At 37.4% G+C, this 24,172-nt stretch overlaps 1 protein-coding gene across 1 annotated transcript in view; it reads right to left on the bottom strand.

Annotated features, from left to right (window-relative positions):
* Positions 1-24,172, bottom strand: part of LOC115411411 (CUB and sushi domain-containing protein 1-like) — a 692,182-nt gene that overhangs the window by 540,518 nt on the left and 127,492 nt on the right. The window contains exon 2 of the mRNA XM_030123526.1: positions 4,479-4,695. Coding sequence (XP_029979386.1) covers positions 4,479-4,695 — 217 coding nt within the window. The remainder of the gene's footprint in view (positions 1-4,478; positions 4,696-24,172) is intronic.

The raw sequence follows: 24,172 nt of genomic DNA, 5'->3' as shown, positions 1-24,172 counted from the left end.
ATTAACTCTGGGATGGCTCAGAGCAAGAGTATAATATTTTTGCATTTATCTGAGGTCATCATTGGGTACATCCTGGGGGGAAATATGTCTAAATTTCTCTTTTATTATTGGGTCTAAAAAGCTGGCTGATAATGATGATGTTAATTACAGTGACTCATCTGATGGAGGACATGAGCTTAAGTCATTCTGATATCCTTAAGTGTGTAGATATGATGTACAAAAACATATATGTTACAATAAACAACCAATAAGGTATGAAATTAGAAGGCACAGTATGTCCAAGATCACCATCTGATCCTGATATCAAATTGCACACTGTATGTGATCATAGTTAAAGCAGAAGTTGATTTCATGGTTATATCCTTGACTTTGGTGTTTTTTTATTCTTCCAAAAAAAAGTGTCCATAGATTTAACTAAGGAAATCGGTAAAAGTCAATTATTGCAGTGATTAATATGTTTTAGCTGCAACATGTTCTGAAGTAATGAGTCACTTCATTTTTTTTTTTTAAAACAACCATCAGTCTGACATAAAGATTAGACTGTGTTTCAATGGAAAAAGGTCATGTGGTCTGATGAGACTGACCCTGTTCCAGAGTAATGGGTGGATGAAGTCATTACCCATCATGCCTAGTGCCTACAGTACAAGACTGTGGGGGCAGTGTTATGATCTGGCCTTGATTCAGTTGTTCAGGTCTAGGTTCAGCAACGTTATGTGTCAAAAACATGAGGTCAGCTGGACCTGAAAAACCTGAATGACCAGGTCTGAACATCAGTAGATTTATTCTTCACTGATGACACAGGCATATTTCAAGATGACAAAGCAAGGATGAAATTGTTAAAGGGTGCTCCAGTGAACATGAGGCATCATTTTCACACATGGATTGGCCAGCACAGGACCTAGACCTGAACCCTACTGAGAATCTTTGAAATGTACTGGAGAAGACTCACATCAATACAGGATCTTAGAGGAATGGAATATTATGGCATTCATTTTGACATTGTACAGGGTGTCCCATAAGTCTCCATACATAGGAGACATAATACATTCCATACATATATGGTTCTAACATGTATTTCTTTATATTTCAGATAACCCAAAGAATGCATTTGAATAAAGAGCAATGAATTTAAATCATCCTGATGGCCGGTTCAGCAAGCAGTCGTATGGTTGCAAGCGCATTTAACAGAAAACATGGGACGAGTATCACACACGACACTGTGGCAAAACTTATTGTAAAGTTAAAAAAAACAGGAAGTGTTTTGGATCAATTTGTTCCCGACAAAATGGCAGTCATATAGAGCATATTATATAAATAAAAATGGTTTATGTCAAGAAACGTTTCTTTTTCCTATGTATGGAGACTTATGGGACACCCTGTAGAAGCATTATGTAGCATAAACGATACCACTGCAAATGCATCCTGTAGTCAAAGCTTGAGGGAATCAAGTGCTACAGGCATTTTTTTTTTTAATTCTTAGCAGTATCTATCTATACTTATCTTGTAGCCATTCATTCATTTCTATACATCATACAATAATTGTATTGCCCTACAGGCTTAGCTTTGAAACGAAAGGAACCACTGGAAGAATGGTAAAACTTCTGTGCATACACTAAAAGAAAAACCCTTACTTGGAGTAATCCTACACACAAACCCACTACTCAGCACACTGTGCAGTCTACACTGTTCTTTTTCAGTTGGTAAAATAAAAAAAAAATAAAAAAAAGAATCTACTCAAACGCTTGATACATAATACAGCTATATAATGTTTTGAAGGAAAAATCCACTGTTATCCATAACTGCACCACCAGCCTCAAACACTACTTGGTGCACTCCCAGCTCATCCCTCCTACACACAAGCACAGCACTATGAATAAGCTTCCCACAGTATGCCAACTCTGTAAATGCCATTCTCTCTGCCCTTTCTGTAACAATATTACAGTCATACAACTCACCAAACAGCAACCCTGCCAATTCATCAATGACTGACGTCTTTTTTATCTCAAAAATTAAACAATTAATTAGATTTTCTGGCCACTTAATGTTGCCCTTTTCCTTTATTTGAGATTAATAGACAGCGCTGTTTAACCCATGTGATTGGTCATATCTCAGTATTATATCATTTGCAGGGTAACATAAAAAGACACAACAAACTTTACTCTGTTGTTCCCACTGTAAGTCATTTCCCCTTTTCAATTTCCACAGATTTCCCTCTGTGACACCGTCGACAACACCTGAGGACTAAATCTCAGTTTGACACACACAGCTGTAACATTAGCTGTGAGTACATGTTCACCCTTTGCAATGAGATTTTTAGTCCTTTTATTTGCTGTGGGCCTTTAGTGGCCAACATTTCTCCACGCTGTTCCTTTGTGTGTCAAGTATACTGTTTCCCTGACCCACACAGTTTATCGAAAGAGCCAATTGGAAATATTGTCGCAAAGACATTTATCTAGAACAGCGTTTCTCAGTGGGGGCGGTACCACTGTGGGGGCGTTTGTAACAAGAAAGCTGAGAGGGGGGGGCTGAGACCGAAATGGGGGTGTTAGTCTGTATAAGTATCAATATCAAGCAGAATGTTATGTCAGTGGTGAATTTCCGTGCCCCACCCCCCCACCGCTCCTCCACAATAAGGTACGTCTAAAATATATTTTAGATCAGAAACACTGATCTAAAATATCCTTCACACTTTTATTAAATAAACAGATAATCTCTGTGTCTTACTTTATATTTTTTGGGAAAAAAGGCCTTATTTTTACTGTTTGCCTGGTTTGACTATTTACACACTTAAGTTTGATCTCTTCCATTGATGTGTGTGCAGCACTTTGTCAACATGTGTTTTAAAGAGGTTATATGCAGTATTACTACTTTGAAATATAAAAAAAAATATGTAAAATGATCATTACAGTGTTTAAAACAAAGAGCTCTGAAGTTATGCCAAAGATTCAGATGCATTGGATTATAGTTACATGAACCTATTCAAACTGGATTTATGGGACCACTAGAGGGAGTAGTGAGTCACTATGTCAGTCTCCCATGATGAGGAAAAATAAGACCATGGGGCTTTTACCAAAAGTGACCAGAAGCACTGTTGTTTTCACCGCTGGACACAGCCCTAAATGAAAACAATGGAGTTTGATGATGAAATCACAGTGTGTCTTCTACACAGGTGAGTTTGATTATGAGGCTTATGAAGGTATAAAGCTATTATGTGGTTTTAATATCAGACTAAGACACCTAAGAGACATTTAGTGACAACACAAACCCTAATAAAATGAAGATGATTAGCGGTTTTACTGTGGCCGATTTCTGTCTAAAAACACAGCTAAGCTAACAGAGCTCTAATGTAAACTATGAGTCAATGCAGCACATGAAGATTATAAAACTCAGTGGTCTCTTGACAGACTGTCAAAATAACTGGCTGTGAGTTTTGATTTGAAGGAGAAAACCTTTCAAATAAAATATTAAAATACAGATGTGTGTAAAACAAAGCTTTATACTTTATTCAGTGTTTCATACAGTCTGTGGATGCATAGCCTTGACTTGGTGGTGGTTTTGGTAGTCACAAGGCCGTTCTTGTATGTTACTTGTCCCTCTTATTAAGAGGTCATACTACCAATACTACATATAACCCCTTTAATAAGTGCTATAAAAATAGAAATACATATTAAATTTAATATAATGTACATTTTGATGATATTTTAGTGAAATATGAATGCTTACTTGATTACTTACTATATATAAATTATATATAAATTGTGGTAAGAGGATGTGTGTGTGTGTGTGTGTGTGTGTGTGTGTATATGAATATGCCTGTCTATTTTCATGCCTTTGCATTACCTTATAATATTAATTTTAATATTAGTCATTTTAAATATCACAATCGCTGTATCCTCCTGAGAAGTGAAAATTTTACTTTTTTTACATTAAACAATTGTCTTGATTGGAAATTGCATAATGCAACAGTTTTTTCAGATACATTTAAAAATACATCTATTTTCTTATTTATTTTTTAATGGAATGTCCTTTGCAATGGACAGCATTTTTTAAGTAAAACTGTGAAACTTTTGTCCCCTACAGAGGACAAAAATGCATTGCTGGGTCTCAGGAAGGTATTCCTGAAAGCATGCACATGTTAAATACCTCATGAAACTAAACATGTTCATTTAGGTCTAAGTTTTTACTCCTTATTACTGTTGTTTGACAGCCCCCGAAATATTTCCAGTGACCTTACGGTGTGATAGGAACCAGTCTTTTGGGAATGGATGCTTTCAACAAACTCTTCAAGCCCTACAAGTAGACCCTGCAGTAATGTGGTTACACGGTGCTTCCTCATCTCACATCTCAAACAAATTCATACTGGAAACACTCCAACTGTGAGAGTGACAGAGATCAGACGGAGAAGGAAGACACAGAGCAACAGAGCAACCAGGAGCAAAAAAGAAGATCAAACTTAAAATGACAGGCTCATTTCTTACCTCATTTTTAAGTTTCCAGGTGACGGTTGTCCATCATAAACCGATACGATATCAAAGTCTTCTTCCAGCGCCAGTGTAACGAAGGTTAGCTGGATTCTATTTCTCTCCCCGGTTATTATCAGCCATGTGCAGTTGGCGTAGTTGGGATAGCCATGGGGGAAACCAGGCGATTCTATGGTTCCATTCAGGCCTTGAACTACACCGCCACAAGATTCAGCTACAAGAGAAATAAGAGATAAATCCAGATTAGAAAATCAGGTTTTTCAACATACTTCCTGCTGTTAATTTTATCATTTAGACACTGGGTCATTCTTCATTGACTTGCAAAAGAAATGTAGATTTATACCACTGTGTGAAATTAATCAAACCTTTTTTTTTTTTTTTTCTTTTTAAATACCTCCAAATCATTAATATGAATTTCTCTGGTGTAATGAAGCAAAAACATTTAAACATGAGCTATGAGCCAAGTGCTGCTACAGTAACAAACCACACACGCAAATCTAACATAATGCAACACATGCCACTTCTCCTCCCATGGCACTATAGCATATGTCTTGTGAGGCTTTCATGCAAAGTCCTGGAAAAGTTATATTTAGATACTTTTGCTAAAACCCTTTCATGTAGATAATGCTAGTGTTATGTTCTAATGATCACAGGCCAGTAATAATAACCACTCATGACAATTACATTCATCCTATTCACACTTGAGTATGCACCGATTACTGGGATTTGTGTATGTAAATGTTAACAGCATGTACCGTGCGATAATGCAACCCCATTAAAATGTTACGACTTAAAGTGCTCAGTCAAACATGTACACAAAAGACCACTTACAACCATGACAGTACTGTTCATACATTTTTCTGTACATTTGAAAGACACACTCGCACACACACCACTTTGCTTCGACCACAGCTTCTATATAAATATTCTCCAAACAGAAAATGAGCCTGCATGTTTCAAGACTGGTTAAAGTATGAGCTCTCTTTGTTATGCTGGACCACTCTTACTCACACATTTAGACATTCAAGTGAATTATTATCTGGTAAACAGGAAGTTGAGTGCTTATGAGCTCTTTCACCACCTGTATGTTTTTCTTTGCTTTTCAAGCTGTGGTTCTGAATGTTGCAATGAAAACAAATACAGACAGAGATGCATAAAACATTCACAGGGGAAAAAAAGCTGCATGACTACGTACAACTCCATGAATTAAATGACACCATTGTACATTTATGTAAACTACACATATGTCAAAAATACAGGGTGGGGAAGCAAAATTTACAATATTTTGAGGCAGGGATTGAAAGACAGTGTATGACCAATTAGTTTATTGAAAGTCATGAGAATTTATTTGCCACAAGAAAATTTACATCATAGAAAATGTTTTTATTCTATGTGTCCTCCTTCTTTCTCAATAACTGCCTTCACACGCTTCCTGAAACTTGCGCAAGTGTTCCTCAAATATTGGGGTGACAACTTCTCCCATTTTTCTTTAATAGTATCTTCCAGACTTTCTCGTAATAGTTTTGCTCATAGTCATTCTCTTCTTTCCATTATAAACAGTCTTTATGGACACTCCAACTATTTTTGAAATCTCCTTTGGTGTGACGAGTGCATTCAGCAAATCACACACTCTTTGACGTTTGCTTTCCTGATTACTCATATGGGCAAAAGTTTCTGAAAAGGTATGGATAATAGTGTTAGGTATGATTATGACATCAATATATGTTTGGTTTCAAAACAATTGATGTAGTGCCTGCTGAGAAAAAACAACTAAATGTTCATTGTAAATTTTGCTTCCCCACCCTGTACATATGGGTGCTTCTATGAAACTGGTCCCTAAAAGTAGGACACAGGGACTAAAAATTCAAACAAGATGTAGACTAATGTTATGAAGCATGTTTGGAAGCACTTTGGGTCTATTTTAACCCATAAAGACCCAAACAGCAACCGGCGACATAAATCATCTACTGATCTAAAATGTTTAATACTTTTTGATCCACTAATCCTATCAATTCATGCAAATACTTGGTGTAAAATATAGTTTGTCATCTTTTCATGGTCATCAGATATGACCCATTTGGTTACCGTGAAAACACTGTCATCTTCTACAACATTGATTCATCAGTAAAACCCATGGAGATGGATCAGTGACAGTGATGGAGACACTTGGTTTATGTTCAGTTAATGATAAATTTGACTGAAAAAGTCCCTTTTTTTCCAGTTTTTTCTGTTTCGATTTAAAAACTTTTCTTTTCATGAACATCTAAATTAAATATAGGAAATTAACTACAGGAAAATACATAATTTACAGTGAAAAATGCAAAATATAGAGGATAATATTATAACAAATGGTGATAAATCACTTAAGAAAGGTTAAATAAAGAGGTAAATTCATTTGGGAACTGCCACAAAAGTAGCTCTAGGTCTTTATGTGTTAAAAATAAATATTTACTGAGATAAAAGAGAAACTATTTTTTTCAGATATAACACAGTTTTATTTGATGCACGGTAAAAAGGACTATTTTTTCGAATATTTTTTTATTCTCTCACAGGTATATTTTGAGAATCGAAGTAAAAATGCAAGGCAGAGTGTTTCACAAAAACAGCAGCTGTTGCAAAATCACTCGCAATTTATTTGTGTTTAAATGGGCAGGTTCCACATGTAACGCCAGTGCACATGGCGGGTTACGCGCAAAAGCTGGAATGAGACTGCAGATTCATGAAAAACCTGCATGTCCGGATTAGAAAAACCACTAGGACTGTCAAATTTAACACAGTGTCTTTATTTATAGTGCCATATAAGACCATTTCAAACAGTTTTCTCAAGATCAAATGCACTGACACCTAGGTAGCTTTTCATGGCCCAATTTTGGTCCTCTTTTTGGCCCCAATATTTATTAAAAATTCATTAATTTTGGGATGGCTCAGAGCAAGAGTATAATTTTTTTGCATGTATCTGAGGTCATCATTAGGTACATCCTGAGGGAAATATGTCCAAATTTCTCTGTCATTATTGGGTCTAAAAACTGGCAAAGTGCAAGGTACCAAAATGAACCTAGTTTCATGGAAAGACCCATAGCTCCATTTTTTCTAGTTGTGTTGCTGACTCATTTTCAAACAAATGTGCAAAGTTCTGGCAGGGTGAGCAAAACTAGACTGACTAACACTAAGCCATAACTCACCAATTCTGCCCTACACTTGCAACAGCTGATAAACAGCATGTGATTTAAGCTAGTACTAGCTAAGCAGAGGCTAAGGGTAAGTTTAATGATGATGCAAAATATCTTACAAAACCATTTTGTTGAATAAACTGTTTCCATTTTGTTTGTTAGCAGAAAAGCCATTAAAATCCAGCACCACAGAAACACATGAAACACTGTGCACAACATTAAAAGATAAAGTTTAAGGATCTTTCACAAAAGCACAGCGCCTCTCAACTGACTCCTCTCTCCTCATTTACAAACTCTACCTGCACTTCTCTCCTCTCTCTTCTATCTTTCATCTTCTGCTTCACTCTCCGCCAGAAACACTTTGGTCCTAAAACTAGCACAATAAACAGGGCACGTAGTACAGTGTGTGTGTGTGTGTGTATGTGTGTGTGCGTGTGTGTGTGTGTGTGTGTGTGTGTGTGTGTGTGTGTGTGTGTGTGTGAGGCCTACATGAAAGCCAGCAGTAATTGTTTCTCAGATAGTGTTGGCTATTGATTTATTAACCTTATATCACAGAGAAAACACTTAACACACACATAGAGACACTTCTAAGTCAATCCAGACAGATAAATGCCAACAAAATATCTGCATGTCTGTGTGTGCATTTTTGTGTCTTCCCGTCAAAATGGAATCAGGACTTGCTCATTGTTCACATACCAGATGTTCTTATTTGTCTGAAGTTACACAAAACACACAAACACAGGTAAATACCTATACACAAACCCAAATGAACAAGCTGCCAGCAACGGAGATACACATGTGCATGTGTTCTCCCACACAGACAAACTTTAAACCATCTGGAGTGTCCAGATTAATTTCAGATTGTTCTCAGTCTTCTTTCCAACCCAATTCACCTCTCCCCCTCAGCCGTCTCTGTGTCCGTCTCTCATTCTGTCTCTAGTTGTCTCTAGCTGTTGGTCCGTGGCATCTTCCTCTGCCAGATCCCCCTCTGTCTCTTTGAGCAGATGGGATAAGTCAAATTCAGTACACACACACACACACACACACATATATATATATATATATATATATATATATATATATATATATAATATATACATAATTTTTTCATCATACTGAATTCCATATTTTTGCATCATACTTGGGGCATTTCAGTAAATACTTCTATGCCTCTGGCTTTCAATGCATAGCTTTCTGTATCATAGTGCAGCTTCTTTTTTCCAGAAACCATCCAGTAAGCAAAATCCACACACAGACCCTCCTACAGCTGAGATATACTGTCACACAGCATAGTATCAAAAGGTGTGATAACTCTGACTCCTGGTAAAACAAATGTCTTTTTCCGTTTTCTTTTTTAACAGTGGCAACAAACCGGCACCTGCTGATGGAGGCCACCCGTCAAACGATGAGCACTAACCTCCATCCTAACAGACGCTTTTCTGTTTCCATCCGTCTACGACAAACAAAGAGTGTCTATTTGACAGAAACTATTAACACTTGCCAACTAATTTGATGAGACTAAGGAAGCGAGGCAGGTTTACCTTGGTGTGACTTCTGTCTAGCGGTCTGTCTCATTGCCCTGGTAACAGAGTCAACATACGACAGATACTCACAAAATACAGCAGGAGATATTATTCCTTTTCTACCATCTTTATCAAGGCAAACCATTTTCTATAGCATATTTAAAAGCATGAGTTGACCAAAGGGCTTCAGAAAATATAAGCAAGAGAGGACAAGGTCAACAGAGCCGACAATAAAATAATTTCCACCCAAAGTTCAAGATGAAATCAATGAGTAAACATAACATGCTGTTCACTTTTACTAGCCCTCGGCCAAATATAGTGTAAGATTCTGTTGAAAGTTACTGGCCTATAATGTAGATTAGATTGTCTTTGAGTAAAACTTATTACATACATATTTATATTTGAAAGTGCTCAGATATTATAACTGCACAAGGTACAAGGCCATTTGACCTTGAAAAAGGTCACATATTTTCAATAGGCTTCTGCTCCATGCCAAGATGCATCCACAGTATAAATGTGGTACATTCTTCAGATCAGTGTATTAGGCAGCGAGCTGTGCACCTGTGATCTGTACGGTTAATTTTCGAAAAGCACGGCCAAAAAAATGATTAAAATGATTACACACCCTGTTTATTTTTTAGACAGACAGCTGACAAAACGATTACAATAAAAACTTTATAGAATTAAAAAGTCAAACAACCATTTAAAAAAGCCTATTCAGTGTTAAAGGTTTGGGTCAAATTACATGGCAAAGAAAAAGTAACTGTGCTTTAAATAACTCCTCACCAAATATATTCCTTTGAGATATGTTTCTCCCTAGTTTAATTCTACCTAATGAATATACAATGTGGATAAAAATATTGGGACACATCACACCTTCAGCTTGTAGGACTTCCCATTCCTGTAGATCTGAAAGATTATCAAAATTAAAATGTTTAGTTTACTTGTCTATGTTTATCAAAATAAATGTTAAATCAATATTTCTTTTGAGGTTAAAGATAGATTTTTCTTCAAGTAAATGAGAGTTAAAGAAATCACATGGTCTGAAATGACTACTTGTGGTCAGAGCATGGTAGACATTTCAGAAATATACAGTTAGAACACTTGAATGATGGTTATGAATGAATAATGATTATGAAAATTGAGTGGAAATAAACTCTGCATTTTGTAAACATAGGTGACAATGTAAAGAAATTCGAAATGACTATTGCCACAGTACTGTTGGACTAATTTTCTCATTTGTCTATTACCACAGAGCCAATCAGCACCTTCGTTCTATCATGTGTAGACTGGTTACCTGTCACCCTGTGGCAATAAGCATCACACATGCCATGTACCTATCAGGTTACAGGAAAAGGCTAGGGACCAGTTACCAGATCTTTTGCAGATTCTAAAAGTTCCACATCCATACACGTATCATTTCAAAAAATATCTACGTCCAGGCAGAAACAGGAAAACTGGGTTAAAAAAGTGTAATATGAATGCCACACCTATATGTGGGACTGTACACAAACACAGACAGAGCCACAGGATACACTAAAAGCACAGAATAATGCTGTGAACATGCGCATGAGGTCCTTCTTCTTTAGCGCGCTGAGTACAAACATAAACACAAGAAGAAGAAGAAGAAGAAGAAGAAGAAGAAGAAGAAGAAGAAGGCGTATACACCATATATAACCACAGTACTGTGACAACAAGAGGCTAATGAGTTCATGTAACAGCACTCCTTTTTTGGGGGCATTTTGGGGCTGGGGTTATGTTCTACATGTTAGGGACTAGGGTTAAGGGATAACTGGATTATGACACCACGTCGACACAAGAACCCATACCAACCATAACACATCAGTAACACAGGACCGAACCCCACCCCTGGGCAAAATGCCCCCAAAATCGGAGTCCCTGCCTCTAACCACATCCATGATTGGCTCAGCGGTAACAGAATGTCGTTATTGCTTATTGTCATAGTACAAATGCTAACATTTGATTGGCTCTGTGGCAATAGACAAACTGATATTTTGTGCCACAGTACTGTGACAGTAGCCACTGCCAAAGGAATTTAACCCAAAAAACAAAATAAATGCAATGAAACAGCTGAATTCAATGCGTCCCAATACTTTTGTCTATAGAGTGTATCTAAAGGAACAAGAAAGAAAGAATGAAAGAAAGAAGCACAGAGTGAGAGTATGTCTGACCTGTGAAATGAATCTATACGTTTCATCGCATGAGAAAGCACCTCAAGACACATGAATATTAAAATATCCTGCCATACGCACATATGTGCAGTGCACCCAGATGCATACATGAATGCTAACAAATATACACTCATTGTGTCAGTCTTCTTTAAAACATGATGTAACATCCTTTCTTCTGTTTTGATTAAAACTCTATGGACTTCAAGGCAGTTCCTTTGGTATTTAAAATATTATGCACATCTGCAAGGCTGCACACTGATACTCCTATAGCACACATCCCAAGATTAAATAGGGTTGGCAACCTGAGAATATTTCCATATCTAATGGGAATTTCAAAGAGTGACATGCAATATGCTAGCAATCAAACCAAATCCACTTGATTCTACCCCCTCAGCCTTTTTTAGTCACAAGAGACGCTAGACATCTTTACTGAACAGAAAAGAATTATTTTGCAATAATTTTTGCCCAACAACGCTAACAAAATCTGCATTGTTTAGTGATGGATTGGGTCAGTGCACACATCTACATAGCAATCAGACAGATTGTTAAATTTCAGGTGCTGAGAAGCAGCAGAGAGGTGGAGCGCTCTAGTCAAACCTGACCACAAGGTCCCTGGCTCATAAATCAAATGCCGGTCTCCTCTTTGCACGGCGTGCTGGGCCACAAATCAAATGCATCTTTCTAAGTTACGCTGTGTAGAACTATTGACTGCAGTGATTCAATACCTGCTATGAAAGAGAGGAGAGGAGAGGAGAGGAGAGGAGGAGGTCTGTTTTTCCATGTTTTCATCCCTGTTTTCGCCTATTTGGGTCCTCCCCACCTCCTCTTCATGTACCACCCCTCTCTGTTTTTCATTACAGATGTGTCAGATTCGTTGTGTCTCCTCCACATTACGTTTGTCTCTTTCCATCCCCCTCACCTCTCTCTCCATCGTCCCTCTCTCTACTGTCCACCCCTGCTCTCTTCATTTCGCCTGTATTATCACCCTCCTTGTACTTCTCTAGGTGCATCTCTTCCTCTTTGCGGCCCTTCCCTCCCTCCACCTCCACCTCTTTCCTCAGCTCGGTTATCACTCGCTTTCCTCAGCCCTCTCATCTCCTCATCTCCCTGACTTTCCCTCCATCTCTCTTCTCCACAATTATCGCTGTATCTGTATCGTTGCATCTCTCCCTAAGTGTCATTACGTCTCTTCCATGCTATTATTATCGCTATGTTGTATTGTCTCTCTCCTGGTGTCATTATATCTATCTCTCTGTTTCCTCTCTTATCCTGCTTGAGTGTTGAGTTGTTTTTATTCCACCCACTCACCTCCTATATTTATCACACACAGAACAAATATCACAACCTCTCTCTGTCTGTCTTTCTATCTATCGCCATTTCTCACGCTCTCTGACAGCCCACTGTCAAACAGTTTAAGCAAATGGGACTGCATTTAGATACCGCTGTTTAGGACATTTAGACCATTCTCAGCAGGGATCAAGAAAATATTACCGAGGTCCATCTCTGCAGTTAACTATTTGGAAAATAATTCGGTTAAATAAATTTTCATTACCATCGGAAATGTGACTTCAGTCCATGTAGCTACTCTTATTTTGCATTTAGCGCATAATGCTACACCAGATCATTAAGACAATATGTAGAAAAAGTAATATGATGGACCAAACTAATCGAGAGGGCAGGCCCAGTTGCTGGTCACCGTGGCAACCACAGAATACAGCTGAGACCTGTGTCAAATCCCATGTGACACACACCAGAAAAATCATGACGACACACAGATAATCAAGGCTAAGTCTCGAGTAAATCCTAAACATTGTCAGCAAGGAATGGAGGTTGCTGTCTGAAGATAGCACAGATAGGCAGGATGGATGGTGTTTTCGTGTGTGTGTGTGCGTGTGTGTGTGTGTGTGTGTGTGTGTGTGTGTGTGTGTGTGTGTGTGTGTGTGTGTGTGTGTGTGTGTGTGCGTGCACGATGAGAAAATATGTGATCAGAAATAGAAGCAGACCAAAATAAGGACAAAGCGAAAGGTAAGGAGCTGCATGGGAGAGAGGTTTTCATGTGACTGCCTGTTTATTTGTATTTGTATGTGCAAGCAGGTGTGTGTGTGTGTGTGTGTGTGTGTGTGTGTGTGTGTGCGCGCCTCCTAACTCTTTATCTTAATTGTTCATCTTTCAATCTTGCTTTGAAAAAAGGGGAGATTAGCTTTCTGAAGGGAAGTCACCACTCTGAGCTCGCAATCAATCATCTTTCATCCTACAACTCAATAGGTGTGTGTTCTGAATAGAATAAATAGAGATGATTCAAGGGATTCATGTGTAATTGAAGTGATGAAACAGACAAATTTAAGGAAAACAATCATTTTAGAGTACCACCTCGGCCTGACAACAATCCCCGCTACTCCCTGTGATAACAAAAAACCTGCAGATAATAAATCTTACAGAATGTTTTACAAATCATGATTGATGTATTTTCCAGTGCAGATATTACTGTCGCTGCAGACGTGGTGGCTCACAGGCAGCGGCTGAAATTCTGTCATTCTATTATTTGTATTTGCTCCACCAGTTTGAGCAGAGCGGGCCATGCTTGTTTGTTTGGCGTTTTGGGAGATGCTGTCAGTCCAGTGAAGCCAAAGCACCAGGGGCAGTTTTATGAAGTCATGGCAAACACAGAGGAGTGAGCGGCCTTCCCACCTCACCGCCGCAGTGACATATTAACCCTTTAGAAATACTCTGAAATTCTAAATTTCAGCTTTAGTGTGTTATTAAAGGACATAACAAGAAAGTATTCCTTTTTTGAAATTTTTCTGAATTGTTTATTACGCAAAAAATCAAGGTCAGTGAAGTTACCATATTTGGTTCCTTACCCGTAAGTGGCAAAAAAATAAAAGAAAATCCAAGAAGTTTATATAAAAAACACATGTAAGGTGAAAGAAACATCACTTTAGATCAACATTAGATCAACATAGATGCTGAAACAGACAGCTGCCAACATACACATTATCATTTTGAACATCTTTACTTACATTAGTCAGTCCCTCCACAAAAATATGGGCAAAAATCCTTGATTATGCGATGGAATATGCAGGGTTTCAATGTGATTTTATGCAGTGAAATTGAGGGAATTTGCAAAAAATAAGCAAAGTTGCAAAAATATGCAGGAACTAAAAAAACATGCATTTCAATGAAAAAAAAAACAACAGATTTTTCTCCTACACCCTGTTCTAACTAGGCTACTACTAAATGAAAAATATCTAATAAGCAAACATACAAGAAGTAAGCATACACTACATCACAGAAAGTGCTGGTTATATTTTAGTTCTACAGGGTGTCCCATAAGTCTCCATACATAGGAAAAATAAACATTTCTTGACATAAACCATTTTTATCTATATAATATGCTCTATATGACTGCCATTTTGTCGGGAACACATTTCAATGCGTGTCCTCCACTGCTGAAGAACTATAAAGAAGAAATATAAAGAAATACATGTTAGAACCATATATGTATGGAATGTATTAAGTCTCCTATGTATGGAGACTTATGGGACACCCTGTATATTTTCAAAGCATGGCTCAAACGTGGCTTTAACATTCCTGAGTCACAAGTGTCAAAAATAAAATGACTGCTTCCTGCTTCACAAAAGTGAGGTAGAACAGGCCATCTGTTTCAAGTCTATTACAGCCGTTATATTCATATTCATAGAATAATATGCCCCCGATTTCGTGTCAGACATTGGGGTAGTGGTTTGCGCTGTCGTTTGCAGATATTTATGTCGGCAAATGAGCTGCATTTTTCATCATCTTGCAGGATATTTTCTGAGGCTCGCAGTTAGTTTACCTCAATGTTGCCAACTTCTCAGTAAGTAAAGTAGCTATTGGCTATTGGTCCTGAAAGTCGGTAGAAGTCGCTAAATGATGTCATTGCCAGATTTGCATAATTGTCAATTTGTATGTAATTGTAATGGACACTGTAGGAGAGAGGAATAACGTTGTGGGAGGGTCAAGAAGTGAGTAAAAAAAACACCCTAAATATGTTTAGAACTACAAATGAAGTTTATTCTGCTGATTCTTGATGTTTTTTTTGTTTTTTTTGCCATTGAAAAAGGCTATCACCTCTCAAAATAACTTCATGACTAATGCTTTGTTTAGACCCACATTACATACATAATTTTTTTCCTGTATTGTTAACTGTTAGAATATTAAATTTAATTAAAAGTCTGTTATCTGGAGTGGAATTGCAAGTTCTATGTCTAACCCTCCTCCGTTATCAGGGATCAGGGCCAGGAAAGTGACCCTAGTTGCTGGTTGCGCGTTGCATATTACATCACTACCCGTGTCAAGTTACTATGTAATCATGCAAACCCTGCATATTTCACATATTCTGCGCAGAAATATGCTATTATTGAGGTGAATATGCATCCTTTTTGAAAAAATGCAGCCCCCTGCATAATGTGCGCTATTTGCTTGATTGTGCATTGAATTACGCAATCACATAATCACGTTTTTCTGGAGGGACTGATTAGTACCATTACTTCATGGTACCTAACAAAGCAGGTACACTGACTGTTCAAACAGAGGTGGACCTTACAGACCCTGTAGACCACATTGGACCTGAGATTGTTAACTCACTGTCCTCACCAAGATTATTATCGTTAACGAAAACTAACAAAATGACGGAAACTAGAATTGAAAAAACATTTTCGTTTACTGAAATAAATAAAAACTATAATTAAAAGAAAAAAACGGTAACTAACTGAAACTGTATTGTGTGTTTACAAAACTAACTAAAATAGATAAAAATGATGGATAAAATTCCCTTCGTTTTCGTCTTTGTCGATGTTGAATTGATATGAAATGGATTTATTTCACTTGAGCAATTGTAGCTAGCGGCACCATACGACACTTCACGGTCCGTCACTTCTCATCACTTGTCGTTTAGTGTTGTCTTCTTGTTCCCACTCTACCTGAAAATACGGAGACTAAAGTTGGGAGAAAGCAGCAGAGTCCTGTCTGGGATTTATTTGAATACGATGGCGAGGAAGATAAAAGATATGAATAAACTAAAACGAATACTAGAACTAAACTAAAACTCAGCATTTAGAAGAAAACAAAAACTAATAAAAACTAGCAAACCTGCTCTAAAAACTAATTAAAACTAACTGAATTGGACAAAAAAAGTCAAAACTAACTAAAACTAAACTGTAATGAAAAATCCAAAACTATTATAACCTTGGTTCTCACTGTAACTGTTGCTGTCACTGTTTTGTAATGTGTGGAAATTAGCAAAAATAGTCTCTTGCCCGATAAAGGGTTAATACCTGAGATGTCGCCAGAGTCAAAAATGTACAAGAAACTTTGCGATCACAATGTTACGATGACATTAGAGAAACGAATGAGACATATTCAGCTTTAACAGCGATGATCAACAACAGGATTTTGGTCGCGTTCCTAATAATGCTGTTCTCCCAGATTCAAATTTCGCACAGCAATACTCGCTGCATTCTGGACATTTTTCTGCATTTAAAGATACGGATACAAGGATATTAAAACACAGAGATGAATTGAGGCTTATTCAGAGGTGAATTTCAATTGAATCAAACCCTGTGGCCAGTTATGTTACCTCCTTTTCTATGACTATACATGCTGTTATGTTGCTAAATAATTGCCTGAAGATTATATCTCGGTACAGTAGATCAGAAAATTCCATTAACATCAAACGCTGGGTGACGTTCCCGGTGCAGAGGCAGCTCTACGTAGGAGTATGTGTTCTGTCGTGCACCCTTTTCCTTGCCTTTTGAGCTCTCTCTTGCCTTGTTCTCTCGTACAGTCATAAACATTTCGGCTGCTGGGGCTGACTGCTCTAAACAACTTGAAAAACACAGAATTCTGCACTTATGTGGAGAATACAGGCATTAGTCTTAAAGCACTAATATTTTCCAATCACACACACTAGTGCTTGGGAATGTATTATGTCAAAATCCATAATCAGCTGCCCAAAAAGTGACAGATGAAGGATTGCAACTCCCCCTTCATGACCTCTTATTGGTTTTATGTTCTGATTTTTATCAAATTTTCTTTAGTACCTTTTTATACGGTTTGTTTTATATGCAGAGAAGTGCAAATCTGTCAGTTGTGCATCAAATCTTATTGGACATTTCATCAATTGCTTGTATCTTATGTATGAAATGATATCAATATTGTCACGACATGAAGCTATATTTGCTTATACGCTGTTTTGCATGTCCATTTTTATTAGAATACCAGCATTAATCATGCAAATCAATGTGGCTTGTCTTTTTTTTTTTTTTTTTTTGCTGAAGTTAAGTTTGTGTATTCCCTTCGGAGTTAGAGTTTCCTGTAGTTGAAAGTGTCAAACACTCGAAGCCTAAGTTTTCCTCGACACCGCGTCGCTGTGCTCCTGAGTCAATGAAGGGGAAACTCGCAGATATACACAGAGCCATCTAACTAGAAAAGATGTGACAATGAAGATCACTGATGCCCCACTAGCTTGCAGTGTTATTGCTCAAATAAGAGACAGTGTGCTCAATATTTAACTTACCCTTGGGATAAGCTAAAAATGAAAAAAAAAAAAAAGAGCCTATGAATCCCCGAGTATTCCTGAAAAGTCGACCTGTGAATGTGAATGGAGAGCACACACACACACTCACACGTTCGTACACACAGACTTCAGCAGAAACACATATTAAAATCTTGTGCGGTCAAGGCTAGGTGGGAATATCAAAACCATGAACTCAGCAATCTACTAACCGTGTGTTAGAGTGCAGCAAAGCAAAATGGGTGCTGAGAGCAAGCAGTGGTAAGCAATCCTGCCTTTATATGTTTGCAAGTGTGTGTTTGTGTGTGGGTTTCGATGTGTTTGTGTCAGTGTTAGTGTGCATGGCCTTGGGTGTATTTGCTGTGTATCTGTATGTGGTAAACTGTACTATTATGCTGAGATGTTCTAATAAAACTGTAGCTAGCGGTCAGGACTGGGTCACTCTGTCATTGCTGACAAAACACAAAACCACACATGCAGATGCTTAACAAACACACAACAACAACAACAACAACAACAGCACTCCCCCGGAGCACCTGAACCCCCCACTTTCTTCCAGTACAATGAAGACTTTCTCTCCTTCTCGTGCGCTCTGATTCTCTATCCTCCTCTATAAAGATATTTCTTCCTGACATTGGAAATCAATTGCTTGTTTCCTCTGATAATAATACTGCTTTTTACTGCCAATGAAAAACAAATGAAAGTGGTCCGTAGTCCAATTCCTATGACAGTTCCCTGCAGTTTCTTTTGTCAAAATATAAACATCGGAAAATACAGTAGCTCTTTGTTTTCATCTCTGTTGCATCCAGAGATTTGGAAATTACTTCGGCTTGAGAGTCTGGTTCCGACCTGCTCTATATGTAAAGTGTCATGAGATAACTTTTGTTATGATTTGCCGCTGTATAAATACAGTTTGTGATTTTATTGGGAACAAGTGGTGTGGATTCGTATTTAATGCTGCGTTCCAGGCAACCCGTAACTTGTGTTTTTCCAACCTTCTACTGGTGAAAATGCACTGGAATGGCAGGCAAACCTGTGACTTCCCACCTGTGAACTCGTACTAGATCAGGGGTGTCAAACTCATTTTAGTTCAGGGGCCACATACAGACTAAAATGATCTAAAGTGGGCCGAACCAGTAAAATAATATAAATAATAGGATAAGAACTTTAATAACATCAACTCCAAAGTTTTTTTCTTATATTTTTGAGTGAAAAAAGTCAAATTCCGTAATGAAAATGTTCACATCTATGAACTGAACTCGAACATACCACAAACAAATATGAACAACCTGAAAATTCTTCAGAAAAATAAGTGCAATTTTAAGAATATTACGCCGTAGTTTATCATTTACACATGTACATCACAGCTTACAGATCACAGTGGATCTACAAATACACAAAACATTTAGTAAAAGGCAGAATGTTGGTAAAATTTCACATAATTCTCTTAAGACATTTCAGGTTGTTCACACTTTTTTTGTAAAAAGTTAATCCGTAAATGTAAATATTTGTGTAATTTGACCTTTTTTACACTAAAACAAAGAGAGAAATTTGCAGTTTTCTTTATATATTATATATTATAGGTTATTATGATAGTATTTTACTGGTCTGACCCACTTTAGATTGTATTGACCTAAAATGATTTTAACATCACTGATTGTTAATAACTTCAGTGTAATTTTTGCATTTCACAAATTCATTCCAGGGGCCGCATTGGACCCTTTGGAGGGCCGGTTTTGGCCCCCGGGCCGCATGTTTGACACCTGTGTACTAGATCGATGTACTCCCAGTTCCGAGCTCTGACGTCCCGTAGCCTGTGAAACAACCATGGCGGTCTCCATGGATGCGGTGTTTATGCAAATTGTTCATTAAAACAAGGTTTTGCTCCAACATTATTTATCCGCAACTGTTCTGCAGAATCAGCAGCTGCTCTAGTATTAGCTAATTTTCAGTCCATTGAGGACAAGAATAGATTAATACCAAATACGTATCCAAATATCCAAATAACTTAACATAAAAGGTAAAACAGCTTCTCTTGTCTTATGCAGCATTTTTACTGTTTCCCTCCCTGAATATAAGCCCTGTACGGTCCGCCATGCTGGTTTGTTTACATCTAACTACCACAATTCCTTGCACTCAGACAGTTTGGCATGACTTGCCTGGAATGTTACAAAGCCGTGAGTCGTGGTTTGAAGTTGTGACTTACGGGCTCAAAAACCGGCCTTGAACACAGCATAATTCACCTTTACATAATGTTTTGCCTACTCATAATGTCACGCCAACAGCGTAAAGTATAACTGTCAAGACAAATCCCATCTCACAAACTTTAAAGCTAAGTTTTTTGTCTTTTAATTAAGCGACCCATTTATAAAACACTTCTAAGTATATCTATTTAACCCATAAAGACCCAGTGGTACTTCCCAAGTGAATTTTTCTCTCTATATAAAACTTTCTTAAGTGATTTATCACCATTTACTGTAATTTTACCCTCTTTATTTTGCATTTCTTCAGTGTAAATCATGTATTTTCCTATATTTAATTCGCTGATCATACAGATGTTTATAAAAGCTCAAAGTGAATTTAAAGGTTATTATATCAAAACAGAGAAAACTGAAGAAATATATGACTTTTTTTGTAAAATACATCATTAACTGAACATAAAACAAGTGTCTCCATCCACTGTCATTGATCCAGCTCCATGAGTTTTACTGGTGAATCAATGTTGTAGAAAAGATGACAGTGTTTCCAGGGTAGAGCCTCTGAACATCTAAATGGGTCATATCTGATGACCATGAAAAGATGACAAACTGTATTTTACACCAATTATTTACATGTATTGATAGAATAAGTGGATCAATAGGTATTTATTTAACATTTTAGATCAGTAGATTGTTCTGATTGCCAGTGACTTTTTGGGTCTTTATGGGTTAAACTGTTTATGGTTGATAATAAGAAAAAAACTAAATATGCAGAATAACCATTCACAGTTAGACGTTAAACAGATTATGATGAAATGAAGATTATGTTAAATGACAGTCGTTTTACACGCATGTTAAACATCACTGCAATGCACAAGATGAAGACACAGAAATCCAATTATATCTTCATAAAGCTATCTAATTTCACTAGTTGAGGTGTGTCTCTTAAAATATAACACCATGACAATATGAGGTGTGTGTATAGTCTTAACTGATGTTCTGTTCATCCAACCATCCAATCAAACAGGAGGACATTTCATTTAACACATTTAACACATTGCAAGCTATTCCCTGTTCACACTATGTGATAATCGGAGGTGGCAAAAACTAAACAAATTCATCTCTCTAGTAAAAGTAAAGGCTTTGAAATGTACATAGAGTATAAATATAAAAAGTAAATAGTTCAACCATTTTTTTCTAAACATTCTATGTGTAAATAAAATGACAAATATGGTGGAAAATGTCAGGTTATCATCTCTGATCTTAATCTTCTGCAAATTTACCATGTCTGTAAAGTAATAAGTGAAAATTCCACCATAAAATTACCCGTTTCAGCAAATACAGAGCTCCTGTGATACTATTAGCCCTGTGCAAATCAACATGTCTTTAATATAATGGGTCCAGTGGTCATTCCATTGGTAGGAGGCTACAATGGAATGACTGAAAATAGGTCAAACAAAGCAGCAAATGAGACATATTCAGCTTTAACAAATATGGTCAACGATACATTTCATAATACTGTTTTCCCATGTGCATTTATCATGCATGTTACATTCTGACGATGTAAAGGTGCGGAAATTTCTGCATTTAAAGATACTGACACAAGGATATCGAAACACAGAGATGAATCGAAGCATTTATTTTGCCTTTTACGCAGTCAAGAAGTATGGCAGCTGGCTGGTGATGATAAATGGGAATTTTAAAAGAGTTTTAGGTGGGGGCTCATGTCATGATGTAACATGGATATTCACTGAAAGAGCAAACGTAAATCCTTCAGAGGAGCAACTTGTCAAAAGATGGATGACAGCGAACAGTAAGGAACATTTCCCTGTCATTCAACAGTTATCTGTAAGTGGTGAATCCGCCTCTGACGTCACAACTCAGGAATAATTTCACTAAATTCAGCTTTAAAAACAGACTTTGTAGGAAACACAGACATGGGGGGGTTAATTTCTGAATCACCGGAGGTTCACGGATTATATTAGTCCTGTTTATCTCAGCAATATCACTCATTCACAACAAATTTTCTTCACAGTTCAATCACTCATTCACATCTGTTTTGTCTTATTATGTTGTTCTCATGTCTCATCATATGTAACACACAAAAGGAATGCCTCCTCTATCTATTTCAACTGAAGTCTGCACTTGGGAATGCGTGAAATGATGCAAAATAGAAGTAATCAATAATGCATGCTTTGAAGATGTAGTGAATAAAACATTATGTGGAAAAGGTCAAAGGGTTAAAATAAATATTAAAGCACAGTATAGGTACCTGTGAGCTCAAAGTACTTGTACTTTTACCAGCTCCCACATCTGACTAAGATATACTGGATGTGGCAGGTGCAAAGCAGGTAATGTTTAAAGTGACTGTTAACTCCTGAAACGTAATAAACCGCAAACGTTATAAAAAATTTGCAGCTTTATAATCTCATAAATGTAATAACAGCTGCCTATGACAAACGTAATACCTCATTTCCCACAAATGTAATAATTACTACTTTTGTGTGGATTTATTACATTTGTGGGACAGTAAAAATCTTCAGTTTCCAAAATTGTACTAATTTCCCACAAATGTAATAAATTAGTACATCACATACATTTAAGTCATGCATGCATAAATATTCATTCATCTTCATTTTTCTTCCTATGTATTCTTTTCCTTTGGATATTTGCCTTTTTAGAATGATCAAATGTAGCAGTTACACCACATGGTACTAATTCCAGATTAATAGGTGTTTAAGTACAAATACAAGTGGAGGAACAAAACAGGTTTTATTATAAAAGCTTCAGTACGAACTGGATATTATTTATTCTCATTTTGTATAATAGAAGCCTATGTTTGAACCATTTAAATAAAATGTCTCGGTATGGTTATGATAACAATGGAGAGGGTGGGAGCACACTGTGGGAAAAGGAGGTGTTATGTTTGCGGTAAGTGACTGTAATTACATTTATGGGAGTTATTACGTTTGTGGGGTTAACAGTGATTCTGGTCAGACATAGGTAAATCTAAGTTAATAAAATCAGCATATTGAGAAAACCTTCACAATTCATATGAAAATTGTCAGCACAATTACATTTCAGTCAGGGCTGATATAAGTGTTAAGACCCACAAGTTTATTTTAAATTGATGAGTACTACATGGGATGTTTAATGACAGAGAAAGTATGCCTTAAAGCCTGGGCTGTTACATCGCAAACCACAGCATGTAGTTTTTTAAACTGATGGCCAGAGCCCGGTTGAAGTAATTCAGTTGTAAATAATTCAGCTTCTTTTCTCCGGTGAAATTAATTATGTTCTGCCAATTCCAGTATTTACCCAATTAGTTAAACCTGAAGCAGCTCGGTATTTTACAGTTTTAACCAGGCTTATACTGGAGGTAAGGGAGGAGGTGGAAGGCAAAAGGGAAGTATATCGTTGTAAATTCACTTTGTCAGTGCGTCTTTGTAAAGGTCTTCCTTCCTGTTTTGCCGTATGCCTGTCTCTTGAGTTTATTGGTCCCTGTGGAGTTTTATGTCTCCTGTGAATATGAGCGAGGGAGATACAATAGATGAGAGGGATTGAGCGACAGAAAGAGGTGCTCTGCTAGGCGATTTGTGTAACAACTGATACGTGTCAGAGTGCGCGGTGAAAAGCACGCGAGCATCACAAATACACAAACACGCAGACACACAAGTGCAGAAGTGAAACAGCTGCTGTCCACGGCGTGTCCGCTGAATGACCGGCCACCGCAGAAATACAATAGACCGTCTCAAGAGAAATGAAACTGAATATTTTGACAAGTTACCTGGAAGTCATTATTGCGATGAGAGGTGCTGAAGAAGAAAAGAAAGGGGAAAGAGGTATGGAAATGAATGCACACAATGAGCACAGAGAGAGGTAAAGAGTGCAAAGGAGAGAATGTCAGAGAGAGAGAGATGCAGCTCTTTATATCTATATCTTTGCCCTTGGGGCTCTAATACTCTATATGCTGCAGTAGGCTTTGTAATTCATCTGTGGGGACATTGATGTTTCACATGAGCTAGCAGGTTGTGTGTTACAAGGAGGGAGAGAGA

The sequence above is a fragment of the Sphaeramia orbicularis genome, chromosome 3 (genome assembly GCF_902148855.1).
Source record: "Sphaeramia orbicularis chromosome 3, fSphaOr1.1, whole genome shotgun sequence".
In the NCBI taxonomy this organism is placed as follows: Eukaryota; Metazoa; Chordata; class Actinopteri; order Kurtiformes; family Apogonidae; genus Sphaeramia; species Sphaeramia orbicularis.
Note: the sequence above shows the minus strand (reverse complement) of the source record. Positions and strands in the feature narration are given on the sequence as shown.